The sequence below is a fragment of the Oncorhynchus tshawytscha genome, linkage group LG29 (assembly GCF_018296145.1).
Source record: "Oncorhynchus tshawytscha isolate Ot180627B linkage group LG29, Otsh_v2.0, whole genome shotgun sequence".
In the NCBI taxonomy this organism is placed as follows: Eukaryota; Metazoa; Chordata; class Actinopteri; order Salmoniformes; family Salmonidae; genus Oncorhynchus; species Oncorhynchus tshawytscha.
Window position 1 is genome coordinate 14,434,456 of NC_056457.1, and position 25,776 is coordinate 14,460,231.

General features: G+C 43.4%; 1 protein-coding gene across 1 annotated transcript in view; it reads left to right on the forward strand.

Moving 5' to 3' along the window:
• The window catches only part of gpr158a (G protein-coupled receptor 158a), a 110,844-nt gene that overhangs the window by 41,838 nt on the left and 43,230 nt on the right, over positions 1-25,776 (forward strand). Inside the window, exons 3-5 of the mRNA XM_024413419.1 lie at positions 4,764-4,866; positions 7,967-8,193; positions 13,069-13,137. Coding sequence (XP_024269187.1) covers positions 4,764-4,866; positions 7,967-8,193; positions 13,069-13,137 — 399 coding nt within the window. The remainder of the gene's footprint in view (positions 1-4,763; positions 4,867-7,966; positions 8,194-13,068; positions 13,138-25,776) is intronic.

Sequence of the window (25,776 nt, forward strand, 5' to 3'; positions counted from 1 at the left end):
TAGCTTGAGAACTTTATCGAATTCTCCTCCTGAGTTGTCTCTGAACGTAGAAAACCTGCGTTTGAGGATTTCAATTAAACCAATACAGTCCGTCACAGATAATGTAGAGCTTTGTAACAGGAATAAGGAATACACACTTGTTGTCCTGGATTTGTTGTAAGAGGGCATCGGCTTCTAATTTGGTTTGTCCACAAGCCTCTGAAAACCCTGAAAGAACCTCTAAAATGACATCTATCAGTAACAGCACTTTACTCACAGACCCTGATTTTGAACTCCACCGTACACCCGTGGATCTTTCTAGCTCGACACATGGTCTATCGGGATGCAACTCTTTCTGTACTTCCTATGAATCCAGCATGTCTATGGGATCCACTCATAAATGTGGGTAGCTGATTTACCGTGTCTAAAAAAGTCCTGACGTGTCCAGACACTTTTGCTGCGGTGCACAGAACCCGAATTCAGACGGTGGGAGTTGCAATGCACATATACCGCTTGCTTAAATGTTTGCTTTAGTAGGACATGTACCCCTCCTCTGTTCCCTGACATGACTGATGCACCATCAAAACAAAAACACACACACAGAGTGGGATCCAACTCCAGGGGTTGCAACACTTCTAGTATTTTCCGAGACATTCCTTGTGCAGACAAATCAGCGGTTTCCATAAAACCAACAGCTCTTTCTTTAATCAGTCCAGCATGAATGTATCGGATGCACACAGCAATAATTTCTCATTTAGGTTGATCTTTATATTCATCTGCTAGTATAGCAAAATACGTGGAAGGCGCAGAATGACCTTCATCTTTTATCCTCCACAGTAACAGTCTTGCTGCACACTCCAGCATCCTGTTCTGAATTTCGGGGCTCATAAGCGTGGCATTGCGAGGTAGAACATTAAGCCTGTTTTGTATTTCTGAGTCATACTTTGTCATAAATCTGAATTCGATATTTGCCTCAGGAAAGTGCCTACAAAATGTACAATAAATTGCATATTTTGCTTTACTATACTCAATCCACACTAACTGGTCATACCAACTTGAAGAGAAGCAGCGTGATTTGCCATTTATCATACTTGAAGGGAACTTTGCTAGCTTTGGTTGACAGGCTTGTTCATAAACAGCAGACAAATCTGTCGGTGGACCTACTGCAGGTTCACCCCCGCCCGAAGCATCAAGAACGAGAGGAGGCAGTGGGGTAGGCAAGCATGCCTGGCTCGCCGTGGCATTGGTGGTTGTGATGGAGATTGCGGTTGTTTCTATCATGGCGCCACCTGTTAATGTCTCATTCTGGAAGCTATCGGTGTATTGATCCAAATTATTTTCTGACACACACTCCTTCTCCTCACTCCTTTTCCTTTTTTGAAAAACCTAGCGATCGACATTTGGTTTGCCATTGCTAGAACTACTAAATTACCGTAGCTGGTGAGTAAATTTGAGTAAGCTAGCATTGTAGAACTTGCTAGCTAATGCGCTACAAAGTTTAGCCATGTGACGTTGGCAGGTTGTTGAGGCAAACCACGGTATGATTTTTAAAAAAATGTAACCAATAGTCGGAAGCAAACTTGATTGTCGCGGGCTATTTCTTTGTTACATTATAATAAAATTACCCATAGAAAATAAATCTCACATGCGTTTCTTTTAAAAATGTAATAAATTATAACACAATTTATATTGAATAATTTCGGGGACATTTTTTGGGTAGGCCTGAGATCAAACTGGGTATGCCGCTGTAATGAAGTTAGGATTTGACGCCATGTAAAGCGAATCATATTGTACGCCATATGGCAAATTTGATTTGAATGCACATCCCACTTCTGACACCATATTCCTGGGGCAGCAGATAGCCAGCTGGGATGGCAGGTTGCCTAATGGTTAGAGCATTGGGCCAGTAACTGAAAGGTTGCTGGATTGAATCCCAGAGCTGACAGGGTAAAACCTGTTGTTCTGCCCCTGAATAAGGCAGTTAACCCACTGTTCCCTGGTAGGCTGTCATTGTAAATATAAATTTGTTCTTAACTGATTTGCCTAGTTAAATAAAGGTTAATTTAAAAATAAACTAAATACAGTGCCTTGCGAAAGTATTCGGCCCCCTTGAACTTTGCGACCTTTTGCCACATTTCAGGCTTCAAACATAAAGATATAAAACTGTATTTTTTTGTGAAGAATCAACAACAAGTGGGACACAATCATGAAGTGGAACGACATTTATTGGATATTTCAAACTTTTTCAACAAATCAAAAACTGAAAAACTGAACGTGCAAAATTATTCAGCCCCTTTACTTTCAGTGCAGCAAACTCTCTCCAGAAGTTCAGTGAGGATCTCTGAATGATCCAATGTTGACCTAAATGACTAATGATGATAAATACAATCCACCTGTGTGTAATCAAGTCTCCGTATAAATGCACCTGCACTGTGATAGTCTCAGAGGTCCGTTAAAAGCGCAGAGAGCATCATGAAGAACAAGGAACACACCAGGCAGGTCCGAGATACTGTTGTGAAGAAGTTTAAAGCCGGATTTGGATACAAAAAGATTTCCCAAGCTTTAAACATCCCAAGGAGCACTGTGCAAGCGATAATATTGAAATGGAAGGAGAATCAGACCACTGCAAATCTACCAAGACCTGGTCGTCCCTCTAAACTTTCAGCTCATACAAGGAGAAGACTGATCAGAGATGCAGCCAAGAGGCCCATGATCACTCTGGATGAACTGCAGAGATCTATAGCTGAGGTGGGAGACTCTGTCCATAGGACAACAATCAGTCGTATATTGCACAAATCTGGCCTTTATGGAAGAGTGGCAAGAAGAAAGCCATTTCTTAAAGATATCCATAAAAAGTGTCGTTTAAAGTTTGCCACAAGCCACCTGGGAGACAAACCAAACATGTAGAAGAAGGTGCTCTGATCAGATGAAACCAAAATTGAACATTTTGGCAACAATGCAAAACGTTATGTTTGGCGTAAAAGCAACACAGCTCATCACCCTGAACACACCATCCCCACTGTCAAACATGGTGGTGGCAGCATCATGGTTTGGGCCTGCTTTTCTTCAGCAGGGACAGGGAAGATGGTTAAAATTGATGGGAAGATGGATGGAGCCAAATACAGGACCATTCTGGAAGAAAACCTGATGGAGTCTGCAAAAGACCTGAGACTGGGACGGAGATTTGTCTTCCAACAAGACAATGATCCAAAACATAAAGCAAAATCTACAATGGAATGGTTCAAAAATAAACATATCCAGGTGTTAGAATGGCCAAGTCAAAGTCCAGACCTGAATCCAATCGAGAATCTGTGGAAAGAACTGAAAACTGCTGTTCACAAATGCTCTCCATCCAACCTCACTGAGCTCGAGCTGTTTTGCAAGGAGGAATGGGAAAAAATTTCAGTCTCTCGATGTGCAAAACTGATAGAGACATACCCCAAGCGACTTACAGCTGTAATCGCAGCAAAACGTGGCGCTACAAAGTATTAACTTAAGGGGGCTGAATAATTTTGCACGCACAATTTTTCAGTTTTTGATTTGTTAAAAAAGTTTGAAATATCCAATAAATGTTGTTCCACTTCATGATTGTGTCCCACTTGTTGTTGATTCTTCACAAAAAAATACAGTTTTATATCTTTATGTTTGAAGCCTGAAATGTGGCAAAAAGTCGCAAAGTTCAAGGGGGCCGAATACTTTCGCAAGGCACTGTATCTCGGGCAGGGCTTGAATCAAGGACCACTATGCCACCATACTGCTGAATACTTCTGTTTAAAAAAACTGTGTAGAGCTGATTTAGGTGGCTTGGTGACATCAGTGCTTTGTCTGAGAAGAGTGTCTATTGAGCGGTAACTCTGTAATTACCTTGCGATTGCAGATGGTCGGGAAGGAGAGTCTCAAAGGATTTGTCTGAGGGCCTGGTTGACTGTTTTCAGATTTGTAAATGCAGATGGCCCCGGCTCAGAGCTCCTTGAGGGACAGACAGAAATAGCGACCTCTTAATGCAAAGTCCAGTCACAATAGCCGCTGCTTCATTTAGAGTAGACGGTGCCACTGCCATTGGTCTTGAACTACAGGTCACCAACACTTCAACACTTCACATCATGTTAAGTGTCTGGTGGAGTCCAATACTTAGTCTGAGTCCCTGTTGTTATCCTGGGATTCTCAACTGAAGTTATATTAATAATCTGGGCTGAGAAAATAAAATCTTGTTTCAGTTTAAAAATCAGACGGTACTCTTAAAAGAAAATACAATTTTGTCTCACTGTGACCCAGATGTTTTAGAAGCGGAATGGAAGATGGAATCAGGTCCCCCGAGACATAGAATTAATAGTTCTCTTTTAATCCTTGCAAATACGCCTGTTCTTAATTTAGATATTAATTACATCTTGTAATTTGGCAAATGCGGCGAAAAGTCTGCCAAGGATGCCCCTTGACGCTCCTCTGGAGCTCTCTCTAACAGGCCTCTCTCTGTTTCCTATCAGCTCAATCAAATGAAACAGCCTAATTTAATATGGAACATTTCACTGGCTTTCCCATTATGTTCATTGATTAAGACGAGGCTTTGGAGGTTTGTGCTCACTGTTGTAAGTGTTTTCATTGGTTAATTGCTGAGAGAATTGAGTGCGATTCTTTGACATATGTTTTTTTAAATGTAAATAGAATTACCATTGAGAGCAACTGCTTCTCAAGATGAACACATATACTGTACCGTAAATCCATATATTGACACCTGTACCTACAGTAGATGCCAAATACTGTATTGTCCTTTTTTCTATCCACAGTGCATGTCTATCCGAGGCCATGGGTTTGTGCTGGACAAATACAAATGCCAGTGCAAGACAGGCTTCTACCACCCCAACAGAGTGGCGGTCAATGGCTTCAAAAGTAAGTAACATTACGGATATTTGCCAACATGTTGCAAACATGCTCTGCGATGTGTGACATTACTTGGGATGGGAGCATGGTGAGGACTGAAAGCAAATCATGGTCCTCAAAAACTCTTGACAAAATAGGATCCTCATTCGTAGCAGCTGCAGGTCGGTGGTGTGTTGACCATGCAAATGTATTCCAGTCCTTCTTCTTTATGTTGTTCCTTCCAGTCGCATATGATGGCTCCTAATCGGGAAGAGGAATTTAGCAGATGTAGCTGTCTGACCCTTTGAACACTCTCTCACGACATGTTAAGTAGTGTTAGTAGCATTAGCATAACCCTTGCTATGACGACATTACCGTTGTTTACGACATTACCGTTGTTTACGGCGACATTACCGTTGTTATGACGACATTATCTTAAACCTCGCCTGGTGTTGGCACCATGTGGTCCTCTATAATCCTTTATTTAAGGAACAAGATACAGTGGAATTGTCATTTTGTGACCCTTCTTCCTTCCCTCCTTTGTATGTTAATTAGAATAGGCCCTTGCAGACATGAAGCCCCTGTGGTATTCGGTTGGTCGGGCTTGAAGCCCGCTCACACTCCTGTGTTCTCCTCCCAACTCTCTCCCTCAGTCTCCTCTCATCCCACCCGGACCTCTGCATGTCTCTCTGTGTCTGCATCAGTCCCCCCCGCCATCCCTCCCGCCCTCTCTTCATCCCTCCATCCTTACCCACACTCGTCCCTTTTTGCATATGACAGCACAGAAAGAGCTCCCACCACGAAGTTAAGCTCTCTCTCATTCAGAGAGGGGTAGATGTGTCTGTGTGTGTGTACGTAGATGTGCGTTTATGGGCATAGGCGTGTGTGTGTGTGTGTGTGTGTGGGGGGGTAATATGATTAGAGCAAACAGAGGCACGTTCTTCAGCAATCTTGCCCACCACCGGGCCAATAACAACTGTTGTCTTAATCTCAAAGTGAACATTCTCCATCCTCAACACTCTTTGTAGAGGAAACCGCCACTGTTCACCTTTCCTTTTCGATTCCTTACATTTCTATAGCTTTAGCTTCCAATGAAGTTAGGCTCGCTTTCAGACTGTGAGAAACTGAGTCAACAGGAGAAGCATTCAGACTGTGAGAAACTGAGTCAACAGGAGAAGCAATGAGCCAAATGAGAAACAGCTATGAGTCATACCATCAAACCAATGGGAGATAAGTAGGTATTTTCAGAAGATCAAGGATGTGCAGAGTCATAGAGTTCTAAAATAGTCTTTGGTTAAGAGCAAAGTCCCAGTAAATGGTAGAACTGGTTGGATTTTTACCCAATATCGCTGCCAAACTGGAATCACTAAAGGATTTCTCACTCTCTCCATCGACACCCCTCTTGAGACAATTATCTGAGCCCACCAGCCTTTCTCATGTCCCCTGAATTTGTCCATTTAGAAATAATGTGAGCCTTGCACATTTCTCTGTGCTTTAGCCATGAGTATTCTCTGCGGAATCCTGGTATGCCAATCGTTGAACCAGGGAAACTGTGTTGACTTTTCATGTTCACACGTATGCTTTGATGTTTAGGTGCAGTACAGACACCAGAGAGAGCTTAGGTTTCATCCTCCAGGCTTTCACTCTATCATAGGGTGGCAGGTAGTCTAGCGTTTAGAGCGTTGGGTCATTAACCGAAAGGTTGCTGATTCGAAGACCTGAGCCAGCACCGTACTGCTATGGCTGACCCTGTAAAATAACACATTTCACTGCACCTATTTTTGTTTTTACAGAGGATACTGTCATCATTTTAAAAAGGCTGTTTACTTAAAGGCCCAGTGCAGTCAAAAACTTGATTTCCTGTGTTTTATATATATATTTCCATACTATGAGGTTGGAATCATATTTTAATACTATAATAATAATACTAATTGTGAAAATTATGATAATGCCTTTTTAGTGTAAATGCTGTTTGAAAACCCCCTCAAATTTCTTCATATTTTGGTTCAGATGGAGTTTAGGCCTGCCTGGGGACATCATTATTAGACCAATAAGAAAGAGAGTTCCAAACCTATCTGCCAATAACAGCAAGTTTTCAGTGTTCCCCTTCTCACTCAGACAACTCCCAGATAGTCCTAGCAATATTCTTTCTTGAGAAATTGCTCTTTGCTAAGAAGCTATTTTTGTTTATTTTTGACCATTATAATTGAAAACAGTCTCAGCAAGGTATTTCATTTTTACCCAGAAATGATTTGATATTGAGATAAAAACGGCTGCATTGGACCTTTAACACAAGAGCCGAGTGAGTCATTCAGACTCAATTTGAATTCAACATTTTAAACAAGATGTGCTTCTATGCCCTCATCCATTCAGCCAATCAAACATTCAGCGACGTTTAAAGTGTCCGTTACTTAGCTATGGCTTTAGCAATGTCAGGTGTAGGTGTATGTACTGCTGACAGAAACACTCTATTACAACAAACAGTATGCCACCCCTCCTTGTTATATACAATGGTACACAACATAAATCCCTTTTTACATACTGAAAATGATGTCATCAATGATCGAAGATGTGGAAGTTAATCAATGGCACCCTATTCCTTTAGAGTGCACTACTTTAGACCAGGGCCCGGGATCTGGTCAAAAGTAGTGCACAATGTAGAATAGGGTGCAATTTCTGCACATGCTGGGTCTTATCTTAAAAAATAGCTGTGAAATTCCAATAAATGGAGGTGAGATGATATGATGATAATGATGATGATGATGGTGATGATGCCGAAGCCAGAGAAGATATTAGAGATATAGAGGCCTGGCACAGATGGTGTTCGAACACCCACGTAGAGACCTACAGGAAACCACAGGAGGAGCAGCCATAATCAGAGAGAAGGGCCTATGTTTAACACGTTTAAGGAGAGCCACTTGAACAGGGTGAAAGGTTACGTTGACATGAGGAGCCTGGCTCCCTCTAATTGCTACAAAGGAGCAGAAGAATAGCACTAAGTAATTTACCAAATAAAGCTACCATAAAGTACTACAAAGTACCTAATTTAGTTGAGTGTTAAAGTGCCATTTTATTGGAAATTGTTTTTATGACCCAGGTAAAAAATCTTTAAGAAATCTTTCTGTTACAGGTTGGGGCAGAAAGGGAAAAGCTTCAAACAGGGGTCCTAACCTGGCCGAGGGGTCGTCCAGCGACTGCCTGCCCTGTCAGGAGGGCTGTGCCTACTGCAAGGATGACACGCCCTGTGTTGCTCGAAGCGACAGCGCCCTGCGCATGGCCGTGCTCTCCTTCCAGGTCCTGTGTATGCTGGTGGACTTCGTCAGCATGGTGATCATCTACCACTTCCGCAGGAACAAGGTGAGGCACTATTCAGCCGTCATCCATCCCCCATCTACATTGATCATAATCACTATTCATCATCTATTACATTGATTTATGATATATTGATATATAGTTCATGACTTAATACATGTTATTCATGTTATTTTCCATCCTAATTCATCATCTATGTTGATGTATTAATTAATGGATGACTTGATACATGTTATTCCATCCTATTAGCCTACATTGTTTTATTCATTAATGGATGACTGGGTCTATCTTATCCTTTCCTTTTTTTGTTCTTGAACCTGAATGAGAACAGGGACACACACTGTGCTGTACTTTTTGAACAGAATGATATTTGCTGTATATTTTACTGTATAGATTGGATGTGTTTTGACCATATGGCCATGGGTAGCTCAGGAACGTTCAACGAGTGTATTATTCATGGGGATACCTCTTCTGACAGTTCAGAGCTGCACAAATAATAATTGACTCTATCTGATTATACATGATTCATTGGGCACACACAATCTGGTACAGTTTGGCACACTGATGGCAGAATTAAGGTTATTGATGGCAGAATCCAACTCTAAGCTTTAATGCCGATTGACAAATTTAGTTGGCATTTGCACCAGTTCAAAAGTTGTATCTTTAGTTTCAACTGAACTGGAGTGAGTTTTCCAAGACATTCGTGGCACTAAGATCAGTGTTCACCCCTTGCCAACCAAATGTCTCACTCTTAGACTTTTTTTTTTGCATGAGGCAGCTTGTACAAGTACACCCCCTGGACAGGATGCTAGACTTTCGTTGGGCCGATCCATCTCCTTAACGCTGAGTGCCAAGCAGGGCATTATGACCCATTTTTAGAGTCTTTGGTATGACTTGACTAGGGATCGAACTCCAAACCGTTCAATCTCAGGGCAGACACTCTAACCACAAGGCCACTGAGTTGGTACGTGGAGGGATCTGATTTCTCTTCACAAGATTCAGTTTCTCCATGGCTGTCCTCGATGCTATAGGCTTATAAATAGATCTGCCTAGCTTCTCCAATGCCCACACACTCTCCAAATCCCCCAGGCTTCTTACAGTAAAATAATAACATCTCTGAGACAAAATAATCTTGGGTACAGTGATATTCTTTGATACAAGTAAAAACTTTAAGAAACCTCCTTGCCATGGATATGGAATCCTCAAGAATGTGTGTACTGTAGACCACACTACCTAGGGTAGAGAGTTTTCATCTGTATTTTTCGTAGCTGTCTACATACCACCACAGTCAGAGGCTGGCATTAAGCTATGGCTTTAGCAGCTATGGCTTTTACAGCTTTGAATGAGCTGTATTCCGCCATAAGCAAACAAGAAAATGCTCACACAGAGGTGGCTCTCCTAGTAGCCTGGGACTTTAATGCAGGGCAACTTAAATCTGTTTTGCAAAATTTCTATCAAGTTAAATGTGCAACCAGAGGGAAAAAACTCTGGACCACCTTTACTCCACACACAGATACACATACAAAGCTCTCCCTCGCCCTCCATTTGGCAAATCTGACCATAAACCTATCCTCCTGATTCCTGCTTACAAGCAAAAATTAAAGCAGGAAGCACCAGTGACTAGATGAATAAAAAAGTGGTCAGATGAAGCAGATGCTAAGCTACAGGACTGTTTTGCTAGCACAGACTGAAATATGTTCAGGGATTCCTCCAATGGCATTGAGGAGTATACCACATCAGTCATTGGCTTCATCAATAAGTGCATCGATGACGTCATCCCCACAGTGACCGTATGTACATACCACAACCAGAAGCCATGGATTACAGGCAACATCCGCACTGAGCTAAAGGCTAGAGCTGCCGCTTTCAAGGAGCGGGACTCTAACCCGGAAGCTTTTAAGAAATCCCGCTATGCCCTCCAACGAACCATCAAACATGCAAAACATCAATAAAGGACTAAGATCGAATTGTACTACACCGACTCTGACGCTTGTTGGATGTGGCAGGGCTTGCAAACCATTACAGACTACAAAGGGAATCACTGTCGAGAGCTTCCCAGTGACACAAGCCTACCAGACGAGCTAAACTACTTCTATGATCGCTTCGAGGCAAATAACACTGAAACATGCATGAGAGCACCAGCTGTTCTGGAAGACTGTGTGATCACGCTCTCCGCAGCCGATGTGAGTAAGACCTTTAAACAGGTCAACATCCACAAGCCCGCAGGGCCAGACAGATTACCAGGACGTGTACTGCGAGCATGCGATGACCAACTGGCAAGTGTCTTCACTGACATTTTCAACCTCTCCCTGTCCGAGTCTGTAATACCAACATATTTTAAGCAGGCCACCATAGTGCCTGTGCCCAAGAACACTAAAATAACCTGCCTATACAACTACCGACCCGTAGCACACACTTCAGTAGCAATGAAGTGCTTCAAAAGGCTGGTCATGGCTCACAACAACACCATTATCCCAGAAACCCTAGACCCACTTCAATTTGCATACCGCATACCGCCCCAACAGATCTCTATTGCACTCCACACTGCCCTTTCTCACCTGGACAAAAGGAACACCTATGTGAGAATGCTATTCATTGACTACAGCTCCACATTCAACATCATAGTGTCCTCAAAGCACATCAATAAGCTAAGGACCCTGGGACTAAACACCTCCCTCTACTGGATCCTGGACTTCCTACGGGCCGTCCCCAGTTGATAAGGGTAGGTAACAACCTCATCCTCAACATAGGGGCTCCTCAGGGGTGTGTGCTCAGTCCCCTCCTGTACTCCCTGTTCACTCATGACGGCCAGGCACAACTCCAACATCATCAGTAAGTTTGCCGATGACACAATGTTGGTAGTTCTGATCACAGACAACAACGAGACAGCCTATAGGAAGGAGGTCAGAGACCTGGCCGTGTGGTGCCAGGACAACAACCTCTCCCTCAACGTGATCAAGACAAAGGAGATGGTTGTGGACTACAGGAAAAAGAGGACAGAGCACGCCTCCATTCTCATCGACGGGGCTGTGGTGGAGCAGGTTGAGAGCTCCACCATGTCACTAACAAACTAACATGGTCCAAACACACCAAGACAGTCGTGAAGAGGGCACGACAAAACCTATTCCGCCTCAGGAGACTGAAAAGATTTGGCATGGGTCCTCAGATCCTCAAAAGGTTCTACAGCTGCACCATCAAGAGCATCCTGACTGGTTGCATCACTGCCTGGTATGGCAACTGCTCAGCCTCCGACTGCAAGGCACTACAGAGTGTAGTGCAAATGGCCCAGTACATCACTGGGGCCAAGCTTCCTGCCATCCAGGATCTCTATACCAGGTGGTGTCAGAGGAAGGCCCTAAAAATTGTCAAAGACTCCAGCCACCCTACTCATAGACTGTTCTCTCTGCTACCGCACGGCAAACGGTCCCGGAGCTCCAAGTCCAAGAAGCTTCTAAACAGCTTCTTCCCCCAAGCCATAAGACTCCTGAACATCTAATCAAATGGCCTCCCAGACTATTTGGATTGCCCCCCCCCCCTCTTTTACACAGCTGCTACTCTCTGCTGTTATCGTCTATGCATAGTCATTTTAATAACTCTACCTACATGTATATATTACCTCAACTATTCGGTGCCCCCGCACGTTGACTCTGTACCGGTACCCCCCTGTATATAGTCTCGCTATTATTGTTTTACTGCTGCTGCTTTACTTGCTACTTTTATTTCTTATTCTTATCCATATATTTAAAAAAAATGTGTTGTTCGTTAGGGGCTCGTAAGTAGGCATTTCACTGTAAGTAGGTATTCACTGTAATACCTGTTGTATTCGGCGCGTGTGACGAATAACATTTGATTTGATTTGATACTGGAAAAATATGGCAAGGCCATTACTTAGATTTGACAGTATTAAAGGCAACTTCGCTGTTCTACTTCTACAACATGACATTTACTTTATATAGTAGAGCCGTGTAGTCCTGAACCAGTTCCTTATTCATAGCCTGGTGAACTTTCGGCTGTGGAACTTTTGGCTCTATAATCGCATTAGCTTTCTGGATTGGAGCACAACACCTAAGCCCTCAGTTGGGTTCTGTCAATTAATTGGCTTCATTTAGGACTTTGTCTTGAGCGTGAGAAATCTCTGGATTAGGATGTAGGTTGACAGATTCACTGACAGGAGAACATCTCCTTACTGGATCACACACACCTTGGGATGAGTTTGCTCTAATAGGGTTGAGACCAACAATGCCTTTTCTCACGAATACAACTTCTAGAATTTGGAGGTATGTCATATTGAATGTCCCTGTATGTAATCATCATTTATCCTCCAAAAGGGACTTTACTTCTGTTGCCACTCTATGCGTGGTAGCACCACTATCATTTGCTCAAGGTTCAAGAGCAGTAAGCTGTGTATAGGCACTTATACTGTATGTTTGCAAACCAATGGCACAGCTGTCCATTGCCCCTTGAAAGCATCCTCAAGCACCGTTTACTGTAAAAGAATGCATGGCTGAATGTCTGATGTACTGTAAGAGGAGCCTGGAAATATCCATGAAATGGAAAACCATAGGAAAACGTAGAATGTTCTAGTTCTGTGGGGCAAATATTTATTTGATGAGTTTTGATCAGGCTTAGGATACAGCTGTTATTTATTTAGTTTGTTTACGGATGCACTAGTACATTGACATTTTAGTCATTTAGCAGACACTCTTATTGAGCGACTTAAAATAAGCCCATTCACCTTAAGGTACAGTAGCTAGGTGAGACAACCACATATCACAGTCATAGTGAGTACATTTGTCCTCAATAAAGTAGCTATGAAAGTAGGCTTCATTCAGGTCGTCTTGGCTCTTACTAATATGTAGAGTTTTAGCATTATTCAAATGAAACCTTTATTAAATGTTGTTTCTGTCTCCTGTGTTCCAGAGTATCAGAGCCTCTGGGGTAGTTCTATTGGAGGCCATCCTGACTGGAGCACTGCTCCTCTACTTTCCGGTGAGTCACTGTGTGTGTGTGTGTGTGTGTGTGTGTGTGTGTGTGTGTGTGTGTGTGTGTGTGTGTGTGTGTGTGTGTGTGTGTGTGTGTGTGTGTGTGTGTGTGTGTGTGTGTGTGTGTGTGTGTGCGTGTGTGAGTGTGTGTAGGAGGGGGGTTATTTACTATCTATAGTATGATTGGCCTCTGCCCTTATTATTTAAAAGTTTAGGACAAAGTTAGTATGTGACAAAAAGTTGCCATTCAGTTTAACCTTTGATCCAGACCATATATTAATTCAACAACACACAAAAACACCTTTTTTTTGTATGACAAGACTAATGTGGCAAGAAGGCTGCCATGGAATGTTGACTTGGTCAGGTCATAGAAAACCGTTCATAAATCACAGTGCCTTGTTTTGGAGGGTTTCTACAGAGTAGAGTTAAACAGTGTTTCTTTGTTTGGCGGAGACAAACATCCTGGGGCTCTCCTCTGACCTCCTGTTAGCTGTATGCTGCTAATCTGCCCAATGAACCCAGCAACCTGTGAAATATACCATCTGTTGACCAGCCACTCATGTTAAATGTGTGCAGCACCTATTCAGACCTTAGCAAGTCTCCTATTCAATTACATTACATTTGCTAACACATTTCTTCACAATAAGGATGGTTGACATTAACTGTCTATAACCTTATTTGACACGTGTTACATCACTCATAACAGATGTTATACCATTCTAATTGTAGAAACTCATAGAAATGATCAACTATACTAGATTAAGTATCATTAAGAGCAAACGATACAATTTAGAGGCAGATGAAAATAACCAAATAACCAGAGTTTCTATTTGAAGCGTCCGATTATTTCCACAGATGACCGAGCCTCAGGGCGTCTCCACATAACATTGATTTACGCAGATGTATTGTTATGTCTTAGTCAGTGGTGCCCCGGGCCTCTGGGTGATTGCAATTTAGTGGTGATCGCAGCGAGCTATGGGCTTAGCATAGCCACGAAGGGTAAATTAAAGTGAACTGATTTAGAGCAGCTCGCTAATCAATGCAATTAGCCAGTGACAAGGAAAGTAATCATCTTTGAAATTGCAATGAAATAGGGAGCGAAAGCAGGGGTTGGTTGGATGGGGTTGGGGTTGTCTGTGATTGGATGGACAACGTCAGTCCTGTTGGAGGATTGGTGAACGAGCAGGAAGTGGGCATTTCTCAGATGGAAATTAAAATATGGAAATTACAACAACAAATTCATTGAAAACTGTGGTTGAAAAATTGCTCCATGTCTTTTGTTTCCATTGAAATGGAATGGACCACAAATCTCATGTAACACCATTTTGGCAAACATCTTCCATTATCAAAATGAGCCATCCCAATTGAATACTGAACATATTGGAAGGCTGAGGAAATTATTTATACCCATATTTTATGTATTGAAATCCAAGTCACCACAAGACCTCCTTGTCTCATTTTGATATGCTGTCTTTCAGTCCCTTTATATGAAAATGGTTCCTTTCTGCTCGAGTCCATTGTCTACGCAGCACGCTATATTGATCTCCAGCCTGATCCCTTTGCATGTCTCCTTTGTGAATCTCACATGAGCCTTCCTTCCTGCCTGCTAGGGCGAGTCGCATCACTCCCAATCTAAATATAGATTCAGAAATATTCCACCGCTGCTGCTGCTTCTATTTGAAATAATTCCAGTGTTATTAAGGAGCAAAGAGATGCATCTCATCCCAGCGCTCTCTTGGCATTCCGTTCTTAATGCAATTCCCCCCCTTTCCCCCCTTCTCCTCAGTGTGTCACATGCAATAACTTCAGTCCCTGCCCAGAATAAGGCAGGAGGAGAGACAGGGAGCGAGTGGAAAAAAGGAGAGAAAGGAAATTACGGGAGTGCCAATGCTGGCTATTTCTGTTTGGCTGTGTGGAGATGACAAAGGAGGGAACAGACACATAACTTGTGATTCTCCATGTGATCTGTGCATTAGCTTTCCGGCTATGTATTTTTCTCTTATTCAGGTGGCTCGAAAGCTTGAGATTGGAGTAAAGTGACAGTTTAGATTGCTATTTCTCATCATTTTCAAAATGCCACCAAGTTTCTCAATCAAGGGGGGATATATTCAGATAGAATCATTTGTGGGAGCTGTCCATCGTGGGACAACCTCGCTCACTCATTCACTCACTCACAATTCTCTCCTCCCTTTATTCACTGTTGGTAGCTCCATCTCTCTTTCTTTCGTTTCCTGTCTTCTCCTCCCCCACAGTGTTTTGTGCTGCTCCCTCGCCCAGCCCATCTGTGTGTGTGCTAGCGCAGGCTGCCACTGAGACCCCCCGTCTTTCCCTCTCCCCCCGCCTGGGTACCCCATCAGAGACTCTGGGCTTTTACTCTGCTGCCTTCCTGTTGCTTCACACACATACACCCACAAACATGTACACACACTCATGCATGCATACTCTCTCTCCCTCTCTCCCTCTCTCTCTCCCTCTCTCTCTCTCTCTCTCTCTCTCTCTCTCTCTCTCTCTCTCTCTCTCTCTCTCTCTCGCTCATACACACACACACACTCCACCTCTCCCTCCTTCTCCTCCTCCACCTGTCTGCTTGCGTCTCTCCTCTCCTCCTCCATCTCAGGCCTTCCCCAGTCCCCATGCAGTGCAGGGCAGACAGACATAGCGTCACAGCACATCAGGGGGCTAATGAGAAACAGTATGTCTGAGGGATAATGCATCCTGACCTGTCAGGCCATGAAACACAGCCCGCCTGGCATCGCCTGCCCCCTTCCTGCTTCCTATCCCAGCTGCTCCGACACTTTCAATCTGCCTTAAGTGGATCTGTTGTGGGTGGAGGGTGAAGTGGCGTGTTTTGGAGCCCCCCCACCCACCCCCACCACCAGATCGTGTGCCTCCCTGCTTCCCTGCTTCCCTGCAAAAGTGCTGAGGCGTAGGGCTCATCCAAAACCCACAGATGCTCTCTGAGTAGAACGTTAGGGGGTAGATAAACTTAATGCTCTTGTGGTGCTTGGTGTGTTTACAGAGAAAGAGGAACTTAAGAGAGTGAGATTGAACATAGATGGAAGAGCATGAAAGAGGGTTGGACAAACACAGTACATTGACTTAGGTCGACCAAATCAAATCAAATCAGTCAAATCAAATCAAAATCAAATCAAATTGTATTAGTCACATGCGTTGAATACAACAGGTGTGGTAGACCTTACAATGAAATACTTACTTACGAGCCCCTAACCAACAATGCAGTTTTAAAAAAAATATGGATAAGAATAAGAAATAAAAGTAACAAGTAATTAATGCGCAGCAGTAAAATAACAATTGTGAGACTATATACAGGGGGGTACCGGTACAGAGTCAATGTGCGGAGGCACCGGATAGTTGAGGTACTATGTACATGTAGGTAGAGTTACTAAAGTGACTATGCAAAGATGATAAGAACCGCTTGCCGTACGTCTATGACTAGGGTGGTTGGCCTTCCTCTGACACTGCCTGGTATAGAGGTCCTGGATGGCAGGAAGCTTGGCCCCAGTGATGTACTGGGCAGTACACACTACCCTCTGTAGTGCTTTGCGGTCAGAGGCCGAGCAGTTGCCATACCAGGCAGTGACTTGGGGCTCAGGATGCTCTCGATGGTGCAGCTGTAGAACCTTTTGAGGATATGAGGACCTATGCCAAATCTTTTCAGTCTCCTGAGGGGGAATAGGTTTTGTCCTCCTGAGGGGGAATAGGTTTTGCCCTCTTCTTGACTGTCTTGATGTGCTTGGACCATGTTAGTTTGTTGGTGATGTGGATACCAAGGAACTTGAAGCTCTCAACCTGCTCCACCACAGCCCCGTTGATGAGAATGGGGGCGTGCTCTGTCCTCTTTTTCCTGTAGTCCACAATCATCTCCTTTGTCTTGATCATATTGAAGAAGAAGTTGTTGTCCTGGCACCACACGGCCAGGTCTCTGATCTCCTCCCTATAGGCTGTCTCGTTGGTGTCTGTGATCAGAACTACCATCATTGTGTCATCGGCAAACTTAATGATGATGTTGGAGTTGTGGATCTGTTGGGGCGGTATGCACATTGGAGTGGGTCTATGTTTTGTGGGATAAAGGTGTTGATGTGAGCCATGACCAGCCTTTCAAAGCACTTCATTGCTACAGACGTGAGTCCTACGGGTCGGTAGTCATTTAGGCAGGTTTCCTTAGTGTTCTTGGGCACAGGGACTATGGTGCTCTGCTTAAAACACGTTGGTATTACAGACTCGGACAGGGAGAGGTTGAAAATGTCAGTGAAGACACTTGAAAGTTGGTCAGCACATGCTTGCAGCACACGTCCTGGCAATCCGTCTGGTCCTGCAGCCTTGTGAATGTTGACCTGTTTAAAGGTCTTACTCACATCGGCTGCGGAGAGCGTGATCACACAGTCTTCCGGAACAGCTGGTGCTCTCATTGCATGTTTTAGTGTTTTTTTGTCTCGAAGCAAGCATAGAAGTAGTGTAGCTTGTCTGGTAGGCTCGTGTCACTGGGCAGTTCTGTGCTTCCCTTTGTAGTCTGTAATGGTTTGCAAGCCCTGCCACATCCGACGAGTGTTAGTGCTGATGTAGTACGATACGATCTTAGTCCTGTATTGACGTTTACCAGTTTGGTGGTTCATCGGAGGGCATAACGGGATTCCTCCGGGTTAGATTCCCGCTCCTTGAAAGTGGCAACTCTAGCCTTTAGCTCAGTATGGATGTTGCCTGTAATCCATGGCTTCTGGTTGTGGTATGTACATACTGTCACTGTGGGGATGATGTTATCGATGCACTTATTGATGAAGCCAATGACTGATGTGGTGTATTCCTCAATGCCATCGGAGAAATCCTGGAACATATTCCAGTCTGTGCTAGCAAAACAGTCCTGTAGCTTAGCATCTGCTTCATCTGACCACTTTCTATTGATCACGTCACTGGAGCTTCCTGCTTTTATTTTTGCTTGTAAGCAGGAATTAGGAGGATAGATTTATGGTCAGATTTGCCAAATGGAGGGTGAGGGAGAGCTTTGTATGTGTATCTGTGTGTGGAGTAAAGGTGGTCCAGAGTTTTTTCCCTTTGGTTGCACATTTAACATGCTGATAGAAATTTGGTAAAACGGATATAAGTTTCCCTGCATTAAATCAAATCAAATCCAATTTTATTTGTCACATACACATGGTTAGCAGATGTTAATGCGAGTGTAGCGAAATGCTTGTGCTTCTAGTTCCGACAGTGCAGTAATAACCAACAAGTAATCTAACTAACAATTCCAAAACTACTGTCTTATACACAGTGTAAGGGGATAAAGAATATGTACATAAGGATATATGAATGAGTGATGGTACAGAGCAGCATAGGCAAGATACAGTAGATGGTATCGAGTACAGTATATACATATGAGATGAGTATGTAAACAAGGTGGCATAGTTAAAGTGGCTAGTGATACATGTATTACATAAGGATGCAGTCGATGATATAGAGTACAGTATATACGTATGCATATGAGATGAATAATGTAGGGTAAGTAACATTATATAAGGTGGCATTGTTTAAAGTGGCTAGTGATATATTTACATCATTTCCCATCAATTCCCATTATTAAAGTGGCTGGAGTTGAGTCAGTGTCAGTGTCAGTGTGTTGGCAGCAGCCACTCAATGTTAGTGGTGGCTGTTTAACAGTCTGATGGCCTTGAGATAGAAGCTGTTTTTCAGTCTCTCGGTCCCAGCTTTGATGCACCTGTACTGACCTCGCCTTCTGGATGATAGCGGGGTGAACAGGCAGTGGCTCGGGTGGTTGATGTCCTTGATGATCTTTATGGCCTTCCTGTAACATCGGGTGGTGTAGGTGTCCTGGAGGGCAGGTATTTTGCCCCGGTGATGCGTTGTGCAGACCTCACTACCCTCTGGATAGCCTTACGGTTGAGGGCGGAGCAGTTGCCGTACCAGGCGGTGATACAGCCCGCCAGGATGCTCTCGATTGTGCATCTGTAGAAGTTTGTGAGTGCTTTTGGTGAGAAGCCGAATTTCTTCAGCCTCCTGAGGTTGAAGAGGCGCTGCTGCGCCTTCTTCACGATGCTGTCTGTGTGAGTGGACCAATTCAGTTTGTCTGTGATGTGTATGCCGAGGAACTTAAAACTTGCTACCCTCTCCACTACTGTTCCATCGATGTGGATAGGGGGGTGTTCCCTCTGCTGTTTCCTGAAGTCCACAATCATCTCCTTAGTTTTGTTGACGTTGAGTGTGAGGTTATTTTCCTGACACCACACTCCGAGGGCCCTCACCTCCTCCCTGTAGGCCGTCTCGTCGTTGTTGGTAATCAAGCCTACCACTGTTGTGTCGTCCGCAAACTTGATGATTGAGTTGGAGGCGTGCGTGGCCCGTAATTGACTGTTGACCCTGCCACATGCCTCTTGTGTCTGAGCCGTTGAATTGAGATTCTACTTTGTCTCTGTACTGACGCTTAGCTTGTTTGATAGCCTTGCGGAGGGAATAGCTGCACTGTTTGTATTCGGTCATGTTACCAGACACCTTGCCCTGATTAAAAGCAGTGGTTCGCGCTTTCAGTTTCACGCGAATGCTGCCATCAATCCACGGTTTCTGGTTTCTTCACGTAATCTAACTAACAATTCCAAAACTACTGTCTTATACACAGTGTAAGGGGATAAAGAATATGTACATAAGGATATATGAATGAGTGATGGTACAGAGCAGCATAGGCAAGATACAGTACAAGTAATCTAACTAACAATTCCAAAACTACTGTCATGTTTTAATTGTTGCTATGGGAACGACATCTTCAACGCACGTTCTAATGAACTCGCACACCGAATCAGCGTATTCGTCAATATTGTTATCTGACGCAATACGAAACATCTCCCAGTCCACGTGATGGAAGCAGTCTTGGAGTGTGGAGTCAGCTTGGTCAGACCAGCGTTGGACAGACCTCAGCGTGGGAGCCTCTTGTTTTAGTTTCTGTCTGTAGGCAGGGATCAACAAAATGGAGTCGTGGTCAGCTTTTCCGAAAGGAGGGCGGGGCAGGGCCTTATATGCGTCGCGGAAGTTAGAGTAACAATGATCCAAGGTCTTTCCACCCCTGGTTGCGCAATCGATATGCTGATAAAATTTAGGGAGTCTTGTTTTCAGATTAGCATTGTTAAAATCCCCAGCTACAATGAATGCAGCCTCCAGATATATGGTTTCCAGTTTGCAGAGAGTTAAATAAAGTTTGTTCAGAGCCATCGATGTGTCTGCTTGGGGGGGGATATATACGGCTGTGATTATAATCAAAGAGAATTCTCTTGGTAGATAATGCGGTCTACATTTGATTGTGAGGAATTCTAAATCAGGTGAACAGAAGGATTTGAGTTCCTGTATGTTTCTTTCATCACACCATGTCACGTTAGCCATAAGGCATACGCCCCCGCCCCTCTTCTTACCAGAAAGATGTTTGTTTCTGTTGGCGCGATGCGTGGAGAAACCCGCTGGCTGCATCGCCTCGGATAGCGTCTCTCCAGTGAGCCATGTTTCCGTGAAGGAAAGAACGTTACAGTCTCTGATGTCCCTCTGGAATGCTACCCTTGCTCGGATTTCATCAACCTTGTTGTCAAGAGACTGGACATTGGCAAGAAGAATGCTAGGGAGTGGTGCACGGTGTGCCCGTCTCCGGAGTCTGACCAGAAGACCGCCTCGTTTCCCTCTTTTTTGGAGTCGTTTTTTTGGGTCGCTGCATGGAATCCACTCCGTTGTCCTGTTTGTAAGGCAGAACACAGAATCCGCGTCGCGAAAAACATATTCTTGGTCGTACTGATGGTGAGTTGACGCTGATCTTATATTCAGTAGTTCTTCTCGACTGTATGTCTAAGACTGTGTAAACCTAAGATGACCTGGGGTACTAATGTAAGAAATAACACGTAAAAAAACAAAAAACTGCATAGTTTCCTAGGAACGCGAAGCGAGGCGGCCATCTCTGTCGGCGCCGGAAGTTAAAGTCCCTGGCTACTAGGAGCGCCGCCTCTGGGTGAGCATTTTCTTGTTTGCTTATGGCGGAATACAGCTCATTCAATGCGGTTTCAGTCCAGCATCAGTCTGTGGTGATATGTAGACAGCTACTAAAAATACAGAAAAATTCTCTAGGTAGATAGTGGGGTCTATAGCTTATCATGAGATACTCTACCTCGGGCGTGCAAAACCTTGAGACTTCCTTAGATATCATGCACCAGTTGTTATTTACAAAAATACATAGTCCGCCACTTCTTGTGTTACCAGACACTGCTGTTCTATCCTGCCGATACAGCTTATAACCAGCCAGCTGTATGTTGATAATGTCGTCGATCAGCTGTGGTCGTTCATGAAGCATAAGATATTACAGTTTTGAATGTCCCGTTGGTAGTTTAATCTTCCACGTAAGTCATCGATTTTATCCAAAGATTGCACGTTTGCTTGCAGAATGGAAGGAAGTGGGGGTTTATTCGATCATCTATGAATTCTCCGAAGGCAGTCCGCCCTCCAGCACATTTTTCTCCACCTTCTCTTCACGCAAATGACGGGGATCTGGGCCTGCAGTATATCATTCATGTCGAACTCGTTAACGGATTCTGCCAGTCCGTGGTGAGTATCGCAGTTCTGATGTCCAGAAGTTATTTTCGGTCATAAGAGACGGTAGCAGCAACATTATGTACAAAATAAGTTACAAAATAAGTTGCAAACAACGCAAAGAAACAAATGAAAAAAACACAATTGGTTAGGAATACGTAAAACGTCAGCCTTGTTCTCCGGCGCTATCTTTAGTCGCCATCTTTCAACCCTCGCTATTCGTTCCTCTTCTTCCTGAGCGTATATATTCAGTGAGGCCATACAGGGCGGTTGTTTAAAATGCATCCGCTGATTTCCTAATGTGGAGGGTTGGAGTGTTGAGTTGAGTTTTCACCTCTCGGACAGTAATGTGACAACATGTGAAGTGTGCACAGCTGAGTTCTGAGTAACTTGGGGACCTCTGTGTTGGTGACACATATCAAAATGTCCAGATTAACATCCTGTATGCACACTGTAAATTGCGGCACATACTCACACAAACAGTCCAATATGTCCCATGTCTCATTGAGAGGGAATATCTCACAGGAAATAGTGGTGAAAAGGAGAAGGTATTGTGGGAGGCCAAGTTGGATGTAATTTACACAAGGCCAACCTCAGGGGGACGAGGGGGAGAAACCATTACCTCGCCCATAGCCACTGGGCCCTCTCATATCATATCATTGGGGAGTAGCTGTCAGATTTCATATCAAAACAGATTCATTGCCCCTATCCCATACCAACCCCACCTCCCACCCCTCTCTCCCTTTAAGGAATTTACTCGATTAGAGTGGAATAGACAGAGGAGAGGAACGAGATGATGAGACAGAGGAGGGGAACGAGATGATGACCAGAACAGAGAGGATTGAGAGAGATGGATGGATGGAATGGCAGTGGGCATGTCAAAGCAGGAGAAGGGGTGTAATGACATGATACTTTCCTGAGGCTTCAGTCTCACATTATCTCCTTCTCAGATGGAAACAGACAGACATGTTAAATAGCTCATAGGGATTTGTTCTTTTTTTTTTTGCCTCAGGCCCAACACATGTTGACAGTTATCGTTGTATGAGAAGATTGGAATGCCCCACATAGTGAACTGTCTTGCATTAACTAGTTAATGTCTGCTGGTTGGAGCATGGTTCTGGCAATGTTCTAACAACATTCTGGCAACTAGAGGCGTTTCTAGGATTTGTACACATTCAGGATTGTTATTTTTTTTAGGAGGAAAATGTTATTTTTATAAATGCATTTCTTGCAATTCTATGTCATATTACATGACTCGATAAATTACCAAAATTTGTTTTAATAAGGCAAAAATGACTGAAAATGCTATGCTACTCTGACACTGATAACCTGAGCTCAATAAACATTATACGGTCTTGAATGCAACCAATACAAAAATGTTAGAGTGGAGACAAATTGTAGCCCACAATATTACTTCCATCTGGAGGATTTTTCCCCTTTTCGCCCATGTGAACCTGAGTAAACCCAGTCACTCAGACCCTTAGCCATGCCTGTTTATTGGCAGCACACACCATCACGCACTGCCTTGGCTGAATTCAATCTTCTCAACCAAAACTCACACTCGTGAAATGTCATAAGCTTGCAGGGGAGACAGGCAGTCAAAGCAGCTGAACCAAGGTGCGATTTGAAGCTTATGAAATTTCATTTTTTTGGGAGTAGATTTGATTTCAAGCACTGCCTGGCTCCCTACAGACATGACATGCTCCCTTTCAACTGAAAGTTAGGATACTACTCTGTAGGAGGAAAAAATAAGGAAAGTGTCACTGGTGACACTTTACGTGTTGAAAGTCCAATATCTTGAAACCTTGACTGCTGACATGCAAAACACTTTGAGACTGTTTGTTTCAACAGAGGACTCATTATTTTTTAAATACCAAAAGATTTTTTTTGAGCTCAGGTCACAACTCCAGAGCTGGACTTCTGTGTATTTCCCAGTATCCTTTATGGAGTGCATTGTATTTTATCATATTCATTCAAATCAAGCTACCATGCAGAATAAAGAACAGGCGGCAGTTCTATTTGTTGTATTTCTATGCCAGACAATTTACTATAGGGTTACTTGTGTATGTGGGAAAGGTGAATAAGAGGTCAAAGGGACAATTGTTTCTTGAACGGATGGTCAGGGGGCTGGAACATAATTACACATAATTTGTAGACTGCCCAAACAGATATAATATTTGACTGAAGCATAATCATTTCAAACCTTGTATACAGTCACATACAGTGCATTCGAAAGTATTCAGACCCTTTGACTTTTTCTACATTTTGTTACGTTACAGCCTTATTCTAAAATGTATTAAATAAAACATTTTCCTCATCACTCTACACATAATACCCCATAATGACAAAGCAAAAACGTTTTTTTGTGAACTGTGGGACCTAATATAGACAGGTCTTTCCAAATCATGTCCAATCAAATGAATTTACCACAGGTGCACACCCATCAAGCTGCAGAAACATCTCAAGGATGATCAATGGAAGCAGGATTCACCTGAGCTCAATTTCGAGTCTCATAACAAAGGGTCTGAACACTAAATAAGGTATTTAAAAAAAAAATGTGTGTAGATTACTGAGGATTTTTTATTTATTTAATCCATTTTATAATACGACTGTAGCGTAACAGAATGTGGAAAAAGTCAAGGGGTCTGAATACTTTCCAAAGGCACTGTACCTACTATATAAGTGGGGGTGGGATGCAAGCATTCTAAGGGGGTCTCAGATAAGCACCTGATAAGGTTTTAATCCTGTTAGTATTATGGTGATGAGGTTATTGGCATTTGACCTTTATGACACAGGAAATTGTTCAGGGGTTCAACGGTTAGTTACCAGTGGTTGAGATTGAATGAAAATATTAGCTTTTTGGAATGGTTCACCGATGAAGCGGAACTTCATTGGAAATGTATTGACATTACATACAGTAGTTGAATGATTTAAGTGATGGTCGCAGTCAGTAATCACACCTGCAATCTCTTGTGGGAACACATAAAAAAACACAAACACACACAACCCCCCCCAACACGCACGCACGCACGCACACACACACACACACACACACACACACACACACACACACACACACACACACACACACACACACACACACACACACACACACACACACACACACACACACACACACACACACACACACACTGTCAGTTCAGTTGTTTTATCTAACTAAATAACAGTGGAATCAAATAGCTGACAGGAGATCAATACCCGGGGCCACACGTCCTGACCTTGACAGGAAGGAAAGGGTCCATGTGGGGGATCGATCCCTCAGGTACTCACCCCCCTTCAAGCATCTATCAATACCACCTCTCCATCTAATTTACATGTTTATAGTCTACAGGCTATAAGTCAATTACATAAAGGCCTGTCATGCCAAATAGTGTCCCCCTGCCAAAAAGTCCCCCTTTTGTCACAATGGGATTCGATAAAGTATTAGCGGCCCATTCTCTGGTGGTCAAAGGCTATGTTGTTGTGATCTCAGTCTCATGTGGTCAATAGCTCCCTCCTCACCTCCCACTGTAGCACGGCTAACTCCTAAAGGGCACCAAATTCCCTATATAGTACAATATGGCCCTGGTCAAAAGTAGTGCACTTCGTAGGACATATGGTGTCATTTGGGACAAACCCAGGGTTTCACACGTTGCTGTTAAAAAACAACATGAAACAGTCCTTCTCAATAGACTACTGAGAGACATGAGGTGACGGGAACTACCCTGGTGCGTTTGGATTACTGTTACAGCGCTAGTTGGTGATTCATTGGGACGGCAGGTAGCCTAAGCACATTGGGCCAGTAACCGAAATGTTGCTGGTTCGAATCCCCTTGCCCACTAGGTGAAAAATCTGTTTGTGTGCCCTTGAGCAAGGCACTTAACCCTAATTGCTCCTGTAAGTTGCTCTGGATAAGAGCTTTTGCTAAAATTGGATTTGTTTAGACATTTTTATTGTTTTATTATTGTGTATTGTTTGACATTTACTGCATTGCTAGGAGCCAGTTACATAAGCATTTTGCTGCACCTGCTAAAACATCTGCTAAAATATGTAGGTGACC